Here is a 19,710-nt window from a genome sequence, read left to right on the forward strand (position 1 = left end):
CATTTTCGTAGTTTTCTTTTCGTTATCTTCGTCGTCTGACATTTTTAGTTTCGTACCTTAATATTTTCGTATTCGTACAGGCCGGTGTCCGCCATGTGACTTCGATATTAATCGAATTTAATCTTCGTAATTGTTCTTCTCCGACTGCGCCATGTAATGTTCTTCAATAAAACAATTGATGAGGTCTTCAACCATGTGTTTATTAATTGGAAAACTAACTTATTTTAATTATAATTAATACATTTCGTGAGGAGTGACATGTTATCTGTATGACGGTCTAGATCCAAGAGGCGGGGTAAGATGTCATGATTGACAGCTAGAGATTCTTAAGGGCGCGTTACACACCACGTCTTAAGGCGGATACACACTCTGCTACAACCGAGAGGGGGTGGGCGGCACTTTCAGCGGGGAGCGGGAGTGGCCATACTGTACGATAGTACTCTTTATTATACTATGGTTTAGTTTAGGTTTTGAGTTTTTTTTTAATACAAGAGAACATGCTTTTGCGCGATCCCCAGGGAATGTTTGTGTTGCTTAAACGTGTGGAAAGACGTTAAAATGCATTGTTTAAGTGTTATTGTTTGTGTATATGCTCGGCGAAATATGTGCTGCTGAAGATATTGACTCAACAAAGGGGGAAAAATATTTTCTTAAGCAAGATATCTTATCGTTTATCGTAGACAAACCTTTGCAGCTATTTAACCTGGCTGGCAAGTATGGTCGCGCAATAAATGATAAAACATCAGGCCGTCCCTATCGCACTATTTGTATAATTATGTGGAGATAGTTGAAGGGATGGAGAGTGACATAGGCTACTTTTTGTCTCTTTCTAACGCGAGCGAAGCCGTGAGCAAAAGCTAGTATTTTATAAGTTAATTTTTAATACTGACAGTGCTATGCGAATTATTTTTATGTTATGCAGATATCTACTAAGCGATCATTGTTGGAACTTCTCCTTTTTTCCTAATCAGTTGTACAGTCACAGTCGACTAGTTACAAAGAGATGTATCCACTTTTTCACCTTATTGCATTGTAATAAGGTGAAAAAGTGGATACATCTCTTTGTAGTCGACTGTACCCTATTCTTGAGCGAATATGAATTCGAAAGTTTTTTTTTGTTTCCTACGCATTTGCGATCGATATAAACTGAAACTGATTGCATTACTATGACATTGACTGACTCATCGCACTTATTTGGGGCCCGCCGTTTACTGTGACGCCTCGTGATTGTAATATGTATCTGTAATATGACCGTCAAAACAATGAAACTAACTAATTTGTACGCTTTTGCGATTGTATCCTACATACATACATACATATTAGGGACACCTTACACAGATCAACTTAGCCCCAAACTAAGCAACGCTTGTACTATGGGTGCTAAGCGACGATATACATACTTAAATAGATAAATACATACTTATATACATAGAAAACATTCATGACTCAGGAACAAATATCTGTGTTCATCACACAAATAAATGCCCTTACCGGGATTCGAACCCGGACCGTCGGCTTAGCAGGCAGGGTCACTACCAACTGCGCCAGACCGGTCGTCATCCTGTTTTTAACCCCCGACGCACAAACGACGGTCTGTCTGTCTGTTTGTGTGTGTATCTGTCTGTGGCATCGTAGCTCCCGAACGGATGAACCGAAAGCTAAATTAGTTAGGAATGTTCTTAACCATGTTTCATGAAAATCGGTCCACTATGTCAGGGGTTTTTTCAAAATTTTAATTTTGTGGTTTGGTTATGTAAAATGATTTTTAAAAATCGTTAAGGATTGTTGATGACGATATACAATATTTCCTGTGTATTCTCCATAGCACAAGCATTTTGGAGCTTACAGGTAGACTGTGCTTATACTTAACATATCGTCTCCCGGGGACATAACGGTGCTGTTACACAGGCAAAACAATTGGCAGCAATTCACACTCCATTTGTTCAATACGCACCAACTAACTATGGAGCAAACGCGGCAATGATATGTGAATTGCTGGCAATTGTGTTGCCCGTGTAACAACACTGTTATTAAATAAAAAAACAGTCGAATTGAGAACCTCCTCCTTTTTTTGAAGTCGGTTAACAAGAAACAATAGTTGATCCCGAAACTTAGACCTATATTTAACCTGACTGGTCTTTCGCTACAGGAAGGCGTGAGTGGCGAATGGAAAGGCGCGTGGGTGATGCTCATACGTCGGGTTCTCGTCTACTACACCAGCAGAGAGAGTGGACTTTGCAGCGTCGACCTCAGGAAGACTAGATGCGTCGGTGAGTTACCAGGACCACATAAAACTAGAGAGCCATGCTCAGTACTGGGCAGAATGGCGCATGGGTGGATGATACGTCGTGTTTTTGTCTACCCAGCAGAGAGAGTGGACTTTGCAGCGTCGACTTCAGGAAGACTAGATGCGTCGGTGAGTTACCAGGGCTATATAACAACTGCAGAGCTATGCTCAGTACTGGGTAGAGGAAAGGCGCTTGGGTGGTGGTACGTCGGGTTCTCGTCTACTACACCAGCAGAGTGGACTCTGCAGCGTCGACTTCAGGAAGACCAGATGCGTCGGTGAGTTACCAGGACTACATAGCACTACAGAACTATGCTCAGCTGGGCATTTGGGTAGGATGGAAAAGGGTGTTGATGATGATGCCAGTCGTCACGGCGTTTGACTACTACACTAGCAGAGAGAGTAGGTTCTGTACCGCCGATCTCAGGAAGAGCCCAGCCACGACTTTAGGGCCCAGCCACGACATTGGTCTAAGCGCGACAGCGGTGAGCGGCAGCCATACGTGCGAATGAATGGACCCATCACTGTGTCTCGCTCCAATGTATGGCCGCCGCGCCGCTCACCGCTGTCGCGCTTAGACTAATGTCGTGGCTTAGCCGTTACCCGCTCTATCAAATATTTAACAAAGACCGGCCATATATGAATGACAGTTAACAGACGTTAGACGTTACGTGTCTTATCTTGTAAGATATTCATAAGATAGTAACTGTACACTATCGACACGGTCTTCTTACGTAAACACTTGGCCGTATAATATTATGAAATAAAATTTATTTGATAAACTTGACCTCTAATTAAATTAAACGAAACCCGAGGTAACTTTAAAAATCCTTTTTTTATTTCAATTTAACCAACCAAACTTACATTTTTGTGGTAGTTATAAATGAAATATTTAAGCCATGTTTTGACGACCAGTCTGGCTTAGTGTGGCTGCCTGCTAAGACAATGGTCCTGAGTTTGAATTTTATGTATATCGTTATCTAAGTACCTACACACCCTTCTGAGCTTACCGTGGAGCTCAATAAATCTGTGCAAAAATGTCCCGTAATATTTAAAATTTAGTAAGTACTTATATTTTAGTTACTTTCTTATGTTAATACTTACATCTTCTACTTACAAAGTGTCAACACTTCTTTGACAAGAGTCTTTAAAGAATCATTAGTAGGTAATGTTAGTTCAACATTAGGAGACCTGTTTGCTGTCGGGCTCTAGTAATTATCCAGTTAAAATATCCAAAATAGCCTATAGCTTTAGTTTTTATCTTTACTTCTGAATAAGAAAGGATTTTTTAAGTTCACCTCCTAGCCAGGGGCATACTGGCTCAGTGGGAAGGTATTAGTAAGTAGGCATCGGCGAGTATCCTGCATCCGTAATAACTATTACATTCAATGCGATGTATTAAAAATACATACATATTCGTACCTACTACCTACGCTGTGGTCGCTTTGTAACAATTCTACAATCATTGCTCAGCAATCCAGTCGAGAATTGCCCCGCTTTACCTTAATCGAGAGAAAATCTTATTTTTTGTAAACGTTTCAATAAGAATACTTTTATTACGCGGGCGAAGCTGCGGGTTGCTTCGAACGACCTTTACTCAGTCGCGGAAATGAACGGGCACGAAGGTATTTTATAAATAATGTAGTATCACGTAAATATGCTAAATACCTACTAAAGCAACCGGCAAGTATGTAACGATGTATTATTAAACTCGGCATTTATTTTCATTCTTAGATTTATTACAATACTAGCTTTTGCCCGCGGCTTCGCTCGCGTTAGAAAGAGACAAAAAGTAGCCTATGTCACTCTCCATCCCTTCAACTATCTCCACTTAAAAAATCTCGACAATTCGTCGCTGTTTTGCCGTGAAGGACGGACAAACAAACAGACACACACACACTTTCCCATTTATAATATTAGTATGGATGTATATAAAAATAAAATAGTTATAAGCACACTTACAGAACAGTATAAAACATATAAATACCGTCATTATAAAAAACTTAACCTAGGAAGCCGCCAGCAGTGGGGCAAGGCCCAAGCTGCCGGTGGTTAGGGCTGCAGAGATAGGAACCGTCGGACTATCAGCGCCGCCTTCTGCATCTGGCCCTTGATCCAGTCACCTAGCGAGAGTCTCTTATGTGTTGTTGGTCGAGACTCTTCGCTATGAGACCGATCGCTGAAACGACTATCGGAACAATGATCGTCGAATCAACATTCCACATGGCGGTTATCTCGTGAGCAAAGTCTAGGTACTTACTGTACTTGTCCTTCTCGGCTTTCACGAGAATCTCATTGTATGACTGAGTAGAATTTACTTGATTTATTAACTCTAAGGTTTCAGAATAAGTAGTATCTATAGACGGTCAATCAAATCTTGGCTAATTAAAAAAAATTAAGACACATCGGCCAATTGTCTTTATAAAATGTGTGCTTTCCTAAACCTTGACGTTGGCGGAATCATCGACGAACCATAACACTTAAAAAATGATTGGTAATGTAGGGGCTCCTTAGTACGTTTAACAGAAAATGATACAATAAACAGCTAAGTAGGTACAATAGACACAAGAAACTGTATTTATTAAAACGGCACGAATAGTTTTTCTCGCAAGCGACTCACGCGAGAGAAAAACGAGAAAAGGGCATCCTAAATAAATCACCTATAATAAGTCACCAATGTCATCATGCGATTTATTAGGAACCGGTAACAGTGTCTACTAGCAAATGCGTCACATTCTGAGTCAGCGCCCTGGTGACCTGAACGAACTTTACACTTTGGTTTAATCAATATTAATATTTGACAATTTTATCACATATCAAATTAAGAATATCGACCGTATTTACAAAGGGGAGGTTCGAACTGTATCGAGAAATGATAAAATTAATGTTCACTTACAAACAAGTACTTAGTTATGCAAAAGACGCAAGCAATTTAATGCTATTAAAACGGCACGAATTGTTCTTCTCAAGAGACGCGAGATAAAAACGAGAAAAGGGCAGCGTAAATAAATCTAGTTATCAATGTCATCATGCGATTTATTAGGAACCGGTAACAGTGTCGACGAGCCGATGCGTCAGATCTGAGTCAGCGCTCTGGTGACCTGGCGACCTTTGCCCGAACACCTTGATGTTCCGGTGTGTGACGTCACGCGACGGAAGTCACTGCCGATCGGTTAGCCATCGTCTGTGGAAAGCAATGCTATTTGATGGGGTACTTGAATAAATCAAATGAGCTCCTTTTTTTGAATAGTTTAAGAAATACATACAAATAAAAGCATCAGATAATTATAAGAAATACATACATGGACAGCAGTTATTTTTAAACACAATTACTATTTAATAAATCGGATTTAAATGTATAAAGTAAATTAGTTGACCGAAATTATACGTGTTTTCATATTAATTCAATTTATACCCTAATTTGGATTATTATTTCATAATCATTATAATTTTTGATTAAATATTTTGATTGATTGATCAGCCCTTTATCGGTCACTCAGTACGCTACTTGTCCCGATCCTGACCTAGTTTAATCCATCGCCGATCTGCAATTTCCCAAAAGTCGTTCACCTAACGAGCCGATGAACGTCTTCTATTAAAATGTATACTCATTTGACATGTTTTATTTTCAGTGACGCAAGATGCAGATGAGGAGACAAAGCAAGCGATGCCTACAGACGGCAGCGGCAACCTTCTCATGGACTGCCCTCACGCTACCATCTACCTGCGCTTCCCGACTGAGAGAGACCTCAAGGTGAGTCAGCCACTTATATCGGTGCTCAGCAGAGTTGGGCAAAAAGTAATCGACTAACGATTAACGATTGACGATTAATTGGTTGTAATCGAAGAGCTTCGATTAACGTTAATCGCGATTAAATAAATCATCGACTAATTTTGACAATTGATATTTTTTATCGATTAATTTGTCGAATAAAAAGTTAATCGATTAATGCCCAGCTCTGGTGGCCAGTGACCACAGAGAACCTCCTATAGAGTGGCAGTCTTGTATATTTGGTTCGCGATACGAGTCACCAGTGTTTGGGGTGCGAGGAGCGGGCGGGGAATGTGTTAAGCGCGCTGTGATTGGCCGTTTCAAGGACGGCGGGCAGTCGCGCCAGATGAAAAGGGACAGAAGTATGACTGTCCCTCTACTGACGCGTAAGTGGCCAATGTAAGTTGACCTATGCCGGCTCTGAATAAATTATAAATATGACTTATTTGTGGAATGTAATGCCGTCTGTTTTTAAATTTGAGCTTCTTGTTACCTTTCCACACCATTTCACACTACAGGTGGACATCTTTAAGGCATCAAAATACCCTTTTCCAATTTTTTTGTGCGAAAAACACGCGCTGCTTTCGGGTCTGTTACTTGGTCGATACTAATCGGGCACGGCGAGCGCCCGCGCTTATATCAGTGCAAATACTAGGAAGGCTGGCGACCGCGAGTCGTCTTGTAATAGATGTCTATAGGGGTTGGTCTGTGCCAGTGACACAAGTGTAGAGGAGACGATACAAGACGCCGACGGTATAGCGGCAGCCTTCATAAAACCAACAACACCAGCCTTCTGGAGCTTACCGTGGGGCTTAGGCAATCTTTGTAAAATAAAAACCGGCCAAGAGCGTGTCGGGCCACGCTCAGTTACTTTTGTGATTTTTTTCATATTTTTTAAACATATGGTTCAAAAGTTAGAGGGGGGGACGCACTTTTTTTCCTTTAGGAGCGATTATTTCCGAAAATATTAATATTATCAGAAAACGATCTTAGTAAACCCTTATTCATTTTTAAATGCCTACCCAACAATATATCACACGTTGGGGTTGGAATGAAAAAAAAAATAAGCCCCCACTTTACATGTAGGGGGGGGTACCCTAATAAAACATTTTTTTCCGTTTTTTATTTTTGCACTTTGTTGGCGTGATTAATATACATATTGGTACCAAATTTCAGCTTTCTAGTGCTAACGGTTACTGAGATTATCCGCCGACGGACGGACGGACAGACAGACATGGCGAAACTATAAGGGTTCCTAGTTGACTACGGAACCCTAAAAATGACCTATAGCATTTATTAATTGTTTCTCACGTTTCAGGGTTGGCGATACATGGTGAAGTTAGCCGCGCACAACAACGGAGCACAGATACACCACCAGCAGTTGACTAAGGAAGATGTGCCGGCCATTGTTGACAAGTGCATCAGCTTCATATATGCACATGGTTAGTATTGGTTGTGTAACTTTCAAATTACCTACTTTTTAGGGTACCTCAAAAAGGAAAAACGGAACCCTTATAGGATCACTCGTGTGTCTGTCTGTCCGTTGTCACAGCCAATTTTCTCCGAAACTACCGAACCGATTAACTTGAAATTTGGCACACATATGTAAACCTGCGACCCAAAGAGGGACATGTGGTTTAAATTAAGAAAATTCAATTATAGGGGCCACTTTTGGGGGTAAAAGTGAAAATAAAAAATCAAAGTTTCTAGAACTATATTGTGTTACATATCAAATGAAAGCGCTTTTTATAAGTATTTCAAAAATATTTTTTTTAATAATTTTTAGTAAAGTAATTTTCAAGTAATTTAAGAAAATAGGCAAAAAATTACCATTCTCCCCTTATCTACCATGTTTGCCAATCGCTTTTCGGTGAAGGAAAACATCGTGAGGAAACCGGACTAATTCCAATAAGGTCTAGTTACCCTTCGGGTTGGAAAGTCAGATAGCATTCGCTTTCGTAAAGCTAGTGTCTACGCCAAATCTTGGGATTAATTGTCAAAGCGGACCTCAGGTTCATGAGCCGTGGCAAATGCCGGGATAAAGCAAGGAGGATGAATTCCAATTAAAAAAAAATTAAAATTAAAATTATTTGTTTCATAAACGACTGTTTACATGATGTAGGGTGATGGTGCCTCCCGGTAAGCAAAATGCCTGTGTTGGGAGGCGCCGCTCTTCCTTTTTGCCGATCCGCCCCAGACGGAAATACAGTACTTACACCAGGACAGATTGTACCAGGGATATATATATTTCATTCCAATAACTCAATGTAAAGGATTTTTTTTTGTGAACAGGCAGCCTCTCAGAGGGCATATACCGTCGCGCCGGCAGCAACGTGGTCCTCTCGGAGCTGCTGGCGCGGTTCCGGCGCGACGCGTGGGCGGTGCAGCTGAGCCCGGGCACGCACTCGGAGCACGACGTGGCCGGCGTGCTCAAGCGCTTCTTCCGAGACCTGCCCGAGCCGCTCGTGTCGCAGCCCAAGCGCGAGGCCGTGCTGGCCGCGCTAGGTGAGCCTTACGGCCCCGCCACGACATTGCTCTAACGGCTCAGCCACGACATTGGTCTAAGCGCGACAGCGGCGAGCGGCGGCCATACATTGAAGCGAGACACAGCGATGGGACTTTTCATTCGCACGTATGGCTGCCGCTCGCCGCTGCCGCGCTTAGACCAATGTCGTGGCTGGGCCGTAAGCGCGACAGCGGTGAGCGGCGGCCATACATTGAAGCGACACACAGCGACGGGACTTTTCATTCGCACGTATGGCTGCCGCTCACACATCCGTGACTCAGGAGCAAATATCTGTGCTCATCACACAAATAAATGCCCTTACCAGGATTCGAACCCAGGACCGCCGCTTAGCAGACAGGGTCACTACCGACTGAGCCAGACCGGTCGTCAAAAAAATCCAAGATGACGCCTGTAATGTATAGGATATCGGTCTGACATCCGATTGGATAATGTGAAAACGCACTTACTGTGGGGCCGAAGACCCGAAGCCCAGAAGGTCAAGATTGGCGCGCTTGTATGTCGGGCTGTGCCCGACCCCACAGGGTCTAGTGCATTGATGAATGTGAGATTGAATGTGGGGTTGCACCCGACCCCACAGGGTCTAGTGCGATGAATACGAGATTGAATCTCGGGTTGCACCCGACCCCACAGGGTCTAATGCATTGATGTATGTGAGATTGAATGTGGGGTTGCACCCGACAGCACAGGATCTAGTACATTGATGAATGTGAGATTGAATGTCGGGTTGCACCCGACCCCAAAGGGTCTAGTGCATTGATGAATGTGAGATTGAATTTGGGGTTGCACCCGACCCCACAGGGTCTAGTGCGCTGATGAATACGAGATTGAATGTCGGGTTGCACCCGACCCCACAGGGTCTAGTGCGCTGATGAATACGAGATTGAATGTCGGGTTGCACCCGACCGCACAGGGTCTAGTGCGCTGATGAATGTGAGATTGAATGTCGGGTTGCACCCGACCCCACAGGGTCTAGTGCGCTGATGAATACGAGATTGAATGTCGGGTTGCATCCGACCGCACAGGGTCTAATGCGCTGATGAATACGAGATTGAATGTCGGGTTGCACCCGACCCCACAGGTCTAATGCATTGGTGAATGCAAGATTGAATGTCGGATCGCATCCCGACCCTACAGAGTCAAGTGCGATGATGTATGTAAAAGCGCGTGATTGTGAACATTTTCATTCATTCATTGTACAGTTAGTCTTAATTAACACAACTGTATAATCACAGGTTTTTCAATAAACTATCTATATTGTACTCTTATTCGAAATGTCAAAGCGAAACTTTCTATTTTAGTGAAATCGTCTTGACTAACATTAACTTCATATTAATCTTTCCCAGACCAAGACGACCCAGCGGCGCGCAACACCATCTACCGGCGAGTGATGTCATCGCTGCCCCTCGTCGCGCGAAACACGGCGCGGAAGCTGTTCGCTCACCTGCACTTCCTGCACAGCATGGCGCACGCCAACAAGATGAGCGCGGAGAACCTCGCGTCCGTGTGGGCGCCGACGCTGATGCCGGCCGCGCTGGTGAGTGACGGAGACAACTGTAGCGTGTCCCGCTCTGTACAGGAACGGAGAGATATCGCGCACTCGCTCCTCCTGCACAGCATGGCGCACGCCAACAAGATGAGCGCGGAGAACCTCGCGTCCGTGTGGGCGCCGACGCTGATGCCGGCCGCGCTGGTGAGTGACGGAGACAACTGTAGCGTGTCCCGCTCTGTACAGGGACGGAGAGATATCGCGCACTCGCTCCTCCTGCACAGCATGGCGCACGCCGACAAGATGAGCGCGGAGAACCTCGCGTCCGTGTGGGCGCCGACGCTGATGCCGGCCGCGCTGGTGAGTGACGGAGACAGCTGTAGCGTGTCTCGCTCTGTACAGAGACGGAGAGATATCGCGCACTCGCTCCTGCATAGCATGGCGCACGCCAACAAGATGAGCGCGGAGAACGTCGCGTCCGTGTGAGTGACAGGGACAGCTGTAGCGTGTCTCGCTCTAAACAGAAACACACAGAGAGAGAAGAGCTTAGTTTGTCTCGCTCTGTACTACGCGTGAGACACTTGTGACGCGAAATTTGATTCTAAGTTCTAACTAAACTCTTTACACTATACAATTAATTAGAGATGTAGAAGGTCTCTAAATGTCGAATTACAACCAAGAACTACACTAAATTTTAATATAAAAAGTACAAATACAAAAAAAAAAAGTCTAAAATTACTTTAGAGGTGCAAATGACTCTAAATGTCACAACTAAAAATAAAATGTATATCTACTTAATCTAATTCTCCTTAGAGATGTATATGGTCTCCATGAGTCAAAATCATATATTTAAAATATTCACTAAAAGAAAGGAAACAAACGACAACCGAACAAAGTGTCCTAATTTAATAAAAATTAGAATTAAAGTTACTAAGTTATAACAGCCCCAGTAAGCTTAAACAGACCGGTCTTCACAGACGGCACCCGTTCACGAGTATGACGCGTATCTCAGCCATCGCCTCCCTCAACCTTTATTCGGGAAGGTGGCGACCCGATCAACGACGCCACCGCAGCAAAGACTTTTAAGTGTGCATGACATGTTCAAGCTGCCAGGCTAAATTAAATATTCAAATAATAAAACATAGCTGTAAGACACTATATTCTGTGCTCGTATGTTACAAAGGAAGGAAATATAGATTTATACAATAAAATTAAAGTAAGATAAACATTAAACATTAAACACATAATCTTGGAGATGTATAAGGTCTCCAAGTGTCCACAACTAAACTTAAATAAAAACAATATAATCAGACGAGAATATGTTCTCATACGTCAATTGAACACTAGTATGCTTAATTACACAATGCAGAGAAAATGAAAAAATATATACGACTTCATTCATCTATTGACAAGCAACCACCTTAAAGGCATCCCTATCATCTATAAAATCCTTCACAGTGTAGTACGCCTTACATAACAACAAACGCTTAATGCGTGCCTTAAATTTGTCAAATGGCAAATCCACTATATCGGTTGGTACTTTGTTATAAAAACGTGTACAGTTCTCGACGAAAGACGTACCAACCTTACGGAGACGGTGGGCGGTCACAGCAAGTTTATGTTTGTTCCTTGTGTTATAGTTATGGATGTCACTGTTAAGCTTGAATTCGTGGATATTTTTCCGAACATACATAATATTTTCGTATATGTATTGAGAGGCAACGGTAAGAATGTTCACCTCTTTGAATTTTTCTCTTAAAGATGCTCGACCGCCCAATCCGTAGATTGAACGGACAGCTCGTTTTTGCAGCACAAAAATAGCCTGAATGTCTGCAGCTTTTCCCCATAACAGGATCCCATATGACATAACACTGTGGAAGTAGCTAAAGTATACCAGCCTGGCCGTCTCTACGTTTGTTAGTTGTCTGATTCGCCTTACTGCGTAAGCTGCAGAACTAAGTTTGCCAGCTAAAGTGGCTATATGTGCATGCCATTGCAGTTTTGAATCCAAAGTGACTCCAAGGAAAACCGTTCGATCTTCAAATTCCAGCGTTTCACCTTTCATTTGGATCTTACTGTTATTTACCTGCTTAACGTTCGGAAGCGCAAATCTGATGCACTTGGTTTTCTTGGCGTTTAGAAGTAAGTTATTCGCCGTAAACCAGTCTGTTATGCTAGACAGTGCATCGTTGATGTTATCGAAGCTGCTTTCCTTTCTGTCAACTTTGAATATAAGAGAAGTGTCGTCAGCAAATAACACTATATCATGTTTATCTTGCACTAGTTTCGGTAGATCATTAATGTATACTAAGAACAGGAAGGGACCGAGAATTGAACCTTGAGGCACTCCAAGTGCTACCGGTGAACCTGCTGATTGAGTCCCATTGATAACAACTCGCTGAGTTCTGTCGGAAAGGTACGATGAAACAAGGTCAAGGGCAGCAGCTTTAACCCCATAGTGGCTCAATTTTCTCTTTAAATTCTCGTGATCAACGCAATCAAAGGCCTTTGATAGATCACAGTTTTATAAAATATAGTAAACTAGCTTTTACCCGCGGCTTCGCCCGCGTAATAAAAGTATTCATTAAGATTTTCATTTGGATCCGTAGGGACCATAGGTTTCTCTGTAGGTATATTTATCTGCGATTATTTCGATTGCACATAATACTTTTGCTTGCAATGATTGTAGAAATATTACACATCGACCACAGCGTAGGTAATTCTATATACGCTGGGGAAACCTTTATAAACATCCCACATAGCCCGTATTTCGACACTATGATCGGTGGGTAAAAAGTACTTTTTTCTATTATCCCTTACAATTTTTTACATTTTGCTTATACTTATCGCAAACGTAATCTTCAAGCAAGCAAACAACGATCGTCTTAGAGCACATTGATTGTAAGAGACCGCCGACCGATTATCCGTATCCCTCTAACGATACCCATATTATCCGTATCCGTATCGCTAACGCTATCGCTATCGCTATCGCTATCCCTATCACTATCCCTATCGCTATCCCTATCGCTATCGCTTTCCCTATCGCTATCCCTATCACTATCCCTTATCAAGATGTTTAATGATATAACACTTTAAGTTCTCGCGCTTTGTACACATATTTAAAGTCACATACAGGTCGAACGCGATTAATTAACATTATTTTTACCTTTTTTCCCAACGTTTCGGCCAGGTTGCACTGGCCGTGGTCGCGGAAGACTGACGTCCCAGCAAAATGTCACCGGAGATGTAAACAACACAAAACTACCCGATATTAATTTATATAAATGTTCGGGGTAGACAAATAAATATAATCTACCCGCTTTTAGTTAATGTTTATTTCCCACCATGTTTATTTTAAAGGTAAAAATAATGTTAATTAATCGCGTTCGACCTGTATGTGACTTTAAATATATGTTTAATGATTTCTTATCAAGTGCTAAAATATAAAGTTTCATGGTTTTATCATTTAAAATTAAGAAATCCCATACAAACTTTCAACCTCTTTTTCAACCCCTTCATCCCTTTTTTTCGAAATAAAAAGTAGCCTATGTTCTGTCTCAGGGTCTAAAGATTGTCTGTTCCAAATTTCATCAAAATCGGTTTTATAATATTAGTATGGATTACCGTTTGCCACTAGACATTCTAGACCAGCCATTCTCAAAGTGTGCTCCGCGGAGCCCTAGGGCTCCGCGAAACCTCTCTGGGGGTTCCGTGTGAATTTTGGTTGTCTGATATGCGACTTCAACTCTCTTCCATAAAACCAAAGATTCCCCAATTGTAAACATAAAAACAGTTTCATGTAATACCTCACATTAGAATCTAATGATTAGACTTTACTATTATGTTTAAGACATTAAAATAAAGATTTCTTTAATTTAAGGGTTCCGTCAGATATTTTGCTTTCCAAAAGGGTTCCATGGGAAAATAAGTTTGAGAACCAGTGTTCTAGACAATCATAAATGTAGTAAACAGATTTCATGTGACGTTCTCAATAACTGGTTTGTAGTTTACGATAAAGGCGAAATTTGCTCGTACCTTTTACAAATAGCTTTTTAGAGCGTCCTTAAGCTTGAGAACGGCTCATTACAGGTTTTGGTTGTATGCATTATTAGTTTAAATATACTTGTTAATATTCTAAATCGACGACCGGTCTGGCTCAGTCGGTAGTGACCCTGCCTGCTGAGCCGCGGTCCCGGTAAGGGCATTTATTTGTGTGATGAGCACAGTTAATTATTTGTTCCAGAGTCATGGATGTTTTCTATGTATATAAGTATGTATTTATCTATTTAAGTATGTATATCGTCGCCTAGCACCCATAGTACAAGCTTTGCTTAGTTTGGGGCTAAGTTGATCTGTGTAAGGTGTACAATATTTATTTATTTAATGTTTGTCCACAGACCAGCAACACTCTCAACACATCCTGGTACTCCAAAGAGGTGTACGTGGTCCGCGACCTAATAGCCAACTACGAGGCCGTATGGGAGCCGACCGAGGCCGAAAAACGCCGAGAAGGGGCCGTCAGAAGAGTTCTAATGAGAGTGCTTAGTAACAGGGCACCTGCCGCACCAAAAGCTGCAGGAGATCTGAAGGCGTGGGTCTATGTTAAGGATCGGACGACGTGCTATCAAGTCTCGGTGAGTTTGACTAGTTTAGGAGCCGAACATTTCCGAATAGGAGCCGAAAGAAGCCGAAACACGTCGAGAAGGGGCCGGTAGAAGAGTGCTTAGTAACAGGGCACCTGCCGCGCCGAAGGCAGCGTGGGTCTATGTGAAGGATCGAACGACGTGCTATCAAGTCTCGGTGAGTTTGATTAGTTCAGGAGCCGAACATTGCCAAATAGGAACCGAAAGAAGCCGAAACACGTCGGGAAGGGGCCCTTAGAAGGCAGCGGGGGATTTAAAGGCGTGGGTCTATGTGAGGGATCGGACGACGTGCTATCAAGTCTCGGTGAGTTTGACTAGTTTAGGAGCCAAACATTACCGAGTAGGAGCCGAAGATAGAAGTTAGAAGAGTACTCATGAGACTGCTTAGTAACAGGGCACCTACCAACGTTCTGTAGCTGCGTTTTCACTCAGTGTTCTGAACAGTTCTGAGCGAGTATCCTTTCGTTCGTGCGCAGGTGAAAATATTTGACTTCCATACCAGGTGCCGTAGCCGGATGGCATTTCTGCGACGCGAAACAAAAACGAAACGCCCCGAAAGGTAGTCTGGCTCTATCGCTCTATCTACGCAAGAGCGATAGAGATAGATATCTACGAGCGTTTCGTTTCGTGAGCGTTTGTGCCATTCCGCTACGTACCCTGAACTGTTCAGATCACTAAGTGAAAACGCAGCTTAACACTATTGTTATTTAACTAGTCATTTCCCGCCGCTTCGCCCGCGTAGTATTTAATCTATCTTCCCATACAAACTTTGGACCCCCATTTCACCCCAGGTGAATTTTGAAAAATACTTGCTCCTCTACACCTTTCAAGGGACTTACGTGCCAAATTTGGAATCTCTAGGACCAGCGGTTTCGGCTGTTCGTTGATATGTCAGTCAGTCAGTTTCTTCTTTTATATATTTAGACAACATTTAACTGTTTCTCCCGCAGCTGACCCCAAGCACGACCAGCGCCGACATCTGCGTCCAGCTCTCCTCCAAGGCCAACATGGAGTCCCACCTCCTCATGCTAGAGGAAGTAATATGCGGAGAATCCATGAAGAGAGTGGTGCACATTGATGAGGTGGTACTAGATGTGGTGCTGCGCTGGGGGTACTGGGATGAGGACGACAGGAAGGACAACTACCTGCTCGTCAGGGAAAATAAGGTGAGCACTGAGCACACTACCACAGTATAATAAAGAGTACTATCGTACAGTATGGCCACTGACGACCGCTCCATGATACCATAATATTGCATTGTCACGTAATTTATATATGTGTACAAAATTTCAGCTAAATCAGAAACCAGGAAGTGGGTCAAATTTAGCTTCTACGTTTTGACCCCAAACTTACATACTCATTCCACAGTCGGAGCGTCCGCGGGGGAAATTCCTCTGAAACCGCACGGTACGCGACCATTTAGGCTACCTTTTAGACTGGCGATGGCGAGCGGTGCGATGATGAAAAGTGGCCGTTGACATCATGTCAAATAGTTCCTCAGAACAGAACCCATTGTACAGGCGATAGAACACACATAAGGAGGCAAAGTTTCTTCTTAGACTTAAGAGTTCAATACCGCCTGTAAGTTTGGGATCGAATATGGCTTGTTAAAAGGGTAAACAGATCGTTTTAATGATTGTATAATTTGTCCAAACAGCTTCTCCACGAGATGGAAGCGCTCAGGAACACGGGACTGGTGTGCGCCGAGCTGCGCTTCGCCAGCGAGACCATGAAGACCTTCAAGCTGCACATGTTCGAGTTCCAGAACGGCAAGCTGTGCTACTTCAAGGACAAACAGGTGCGCTATGCGCCATGTTGCGGAAATTCATTACAACTATTATCGTCATACTATACTGATCTGTCACCCCATACATCAATAATCACAGCGCACTCTTGACAATAGTCGGCTTTATTGGCTTCGTGCGAAGTGCATGGAGGGCAAAGCAAAGCGATCGCAGTGCTTAGGGTGGTCAAAATCGACACTGATTGTGGTTTGTCACTCACTGTCAAACTCATAAAATATAATACAATGTGTAATGTTTGATATGGGGCACCAATGTTGTTTCGTTGTTAATTGTAAAAATAATGGCATAAATAGTCGTTGCACGTTCTATGCGTTTCTTAGAGCACACTGGAAATTGGATCAAAGAACTAAATGGATAGCTACTGTGAAAAGAAAACGTAAGTGACATGTCAAAACAAAACATTATAATAAATTATATTTAAGCTTTGTTTACCTAATATTGTTCAATACGCTGTTAGTATTTTTGCTACCGTAAAAGATTATGCTTAAAGATTCAGGCCTAGCCTGGGAATAGGCCCGTGTCGGATATTTCTGCGGCCGCGGACATGACTAGGTACTTACGTTTAGATTTGTTTTATATGGCATTAAAGGGACGGAGGTTTAGCGAATACCATATCACTCGCTCGTAGAACTTCTACCATTACTCCTATGTTCTTCAAGATTCCTTATATACAGCACCAATTTATTGCCTCTTTCTTTGGTCTGGGGTTGGAAGTTTATACCGCGAGTAGGTAATGCTTTGGAAACTGATTTTTATTATTACAGTGGAAACTGGATAAGTGGCACCTGGGTAAGTGGAAAACCACTCTTTAAGTGGACCTAAGTTCTCGGTCCCGGTCCCTTAACAACGAATTACCTCTAAAGTGGAATTTTGGGACCTCTATAAGTGGAATCCATTTTTTCGGAAATTTCTTATTTTTACCTCTGCAACTGGAAGTAGTCGTCTCCGCAACCTCTATGAGTGGAAAATTGGTTTATGTTTTAGCTATATATTTTGGATGAGATTACACATCGTTCAGTTTGGTTTTAGTTATTCTTCTGTTCCGACAAATATACACACATATTGGCTACGTGCACGCCAATTACGCCCACTTAGACAGCGGAACGCTCGACGACAGTTCACAAACTTAACAGCGACATCTACCATGATATTGACTAAATTTGAAACTCACAAACAGGTGTAATGTATGGAGTTTGTAGACGTCATAGCGACATCTACAACGATATTGGGTAAACTGAGCGCTTCTCAAGTTCTGCGCCTTATATAGGCGGCCGGGAAATCGCGACAGTTTGCAGATGTAACAGCGACATCTGCCATGATATTGGGTAAACTAGGTTAGAGTTTCTTATAAAAATATCGATTTAGACAATGTACTCTTTTGCAGGGTTCGCACAAGATCGACGAGTGGAACATAAAGGACATCCTGTGGTATGTGGGGCACGAGCCGAAAAGGAACCCTCAGTCGCGCTGGGCCATCACCTTCGTGCCGCGGAACAAGCAAAAAAGGTACCCTGCGCATTCGACTTTCAAATATTTTTGAAAGGAGAATATGTCTTCTTTATATATCTGGGGATGAAATGATTCAATTTTTTGGATTTTAGAAGATGTCACTATAACTTTGCCTATACAAATAACTCGCGTTTACTGATGTATGGAGTTACAACTCTTCCCTTACTTATTCCACAATGCTAATATTAAATGTATTTGCAGGAGCAAGGATCGACCGTGGTTCGGGTGCACAATCGCAGGCGCTGTTACCGAGGAACAACTCAAGTGGACAGCCGCTATGACCTTCGCGGAACACACAGACATACTGCCGTCGCCTCGTCTTGTCATCACGTAACATTCACACACACTCACACACACATCTGTACAGTATCAACAACACAAATTGCAAGCTGCGATGTCGTTTCCCGAGCAAAAGAGACATACATACAGCTGTCTTTTCGTCTTTTTATCACATAACAAATACAGACACACATCTGTACATCCACGAGCTCGAGACTGAGCACACAGACAAACCGCCGTCTCCTCGACTTGTCATTATTTCATTTCATGCATCTATACAGTGTGTTATCACCACCCGGGCATTTATTAAAACCAGTAATAATACAGTCAATTAGCAATCGTTTGCGCATATCAGCAAATCATAGTTGTTTAAATTAACTGAAAAATTAATTTTCCGAAATCCCAACATTCAATGTAATGCGTGCACTTCTTAATTGTCATTACTGACATCGCTCATACCAAAGAGGATCGAGTATTATAGAGAGTTACTGTCGAAGTAAAATGTGTAATCACAGTGCATAGACTGCCATCTCTCGGCACAATCTTTTTTAATCTCAGTTTTGACAATTTGGCCCATATTTTTAGCATGTTATGTGTTAAATGTCAAATATTAATATTAGCGCCATCTAGCCGAGTCCCCCAAAGGTGTAACTCCATCTAGGCCACCGTACCTTTTTCTATATGCTTCCGAGGTACGTTTTTTTTCTTAGACTGTAGCTGTTTATACGGAGTTACATATGTCTTTGCTCATACGTATGAGTTATGAGCTGTCATTGCCCTCACTTGACAAGTGTGTATATGTGTGCTGTACATTGCTGGCATTTTTTTTGTTATAAAATTTATAAAGTCAATTTCTTAAATTATGAAATAAATTAAGGACATGGTTAAGTTAAATAACTATAACTATGTAATATTACGTTCCTTTAAAAAAAGGCCACTTGCTGGTATCACACTGTATATCCACTTGTGCGAGTTTTTGCGTACACAGACATACTGCCATCTTGACATCACGTAACACACGGACACATTACATCTATACAGCCACTATTACGGGTCCTCGAGCACACATACTGCCGTCTTGTCATCACGTAATATTACACAAATGTCAGACATAGATTACTTGCCGTCTTAAATATACTTCTAACAAATCGAAAAAAAAATCGAAGGTTAAAAATGTTAAAACGTTATTTTACATAGTACCATAAATTAAATATAACAAGATCATACCATCCCATACATTAATATGCGACCGCCTAAGACCGCGCTTACACTCCACCACACATAGATGGCGCCACAAAAAAAATGTCTTGTTGCTTTCGATTATAGTTGTAGATGGCGTTAAGTGTCACTTTTGACATAGATTTACGGCTCGGAATTGACACTTAATGCCAATCTACAAATA

General features: G+C 42.3%; 1 protein-coding gene across 1 annotated transcript in view; it reads left to right on the forward strand.

Moving 5' to 3' along the window:
• The window catches only part of LOC125240671 (arf-GAP with Rho-GAP domain, ANK repeat and PH domain-containing protein 2), a 48,910-nt gene extending 30,029 nt beyond the window's left edge, over positions 1-18,881 (forward strand). Inside the window, exons 3-12 of the mRNA XM_048148678.1 lie at positions 2,150-2,270; positions 5,920-6,041; positions 7,378-7,501; positions 8,352-8,564; positions 9,930-10,120; positions 14,470-14,706; positions 15,666-15,881; positions 16,373-16,513; positions 17,905-18,026; positions 18,231-18,881. Of these exons, the coding sequence (XP_048004635.1) occupies positions 2,150-2,270; positions 5,920-6,041; positions 7,378-7,501; positions 8,352-8,564; positions 9,930-10,120; positions 14,470-14,706; positions 15,666-15,881; positions 16,373-16,513; positions 17,905-18,026; positions 18,231-18,363 (1,620 nt within the window). The 3' untranslated portion in view covers positions 18,364-18,881. The remainder of the gene's footprint in view (positions 1-2,149; positions 2,271-5,919; positions 6,042-7,377; positions 7,502-8,351; positions 8,565-9,929; positions 10,121-14,469; positions 14,707-15,665; positions 15,882-16,372; positions 16,514-17,904; positions 18,027-18,230) is intronic.
• Positions 18,882-19,710: the final 829 nt, after the last annotated feature.

The sequence above is a fragment of the Leguminivora glycinivorella genome, chromosome Z (assembly GCF_023078275.1).
Source record: "Leguminivora glycinivorella isolate SPB_JAAS2020 chromosome Z, LegGlyc_1.1, whole genome shotgun sequence".
In the NCBI taxonomy this organism is placed as follows: Eukaryota; Metazoa; Arthropoda; class Insecta; order Lepidoptera; family Tortricidae; genus Leguminivora; species Leguminivora glycinivorella.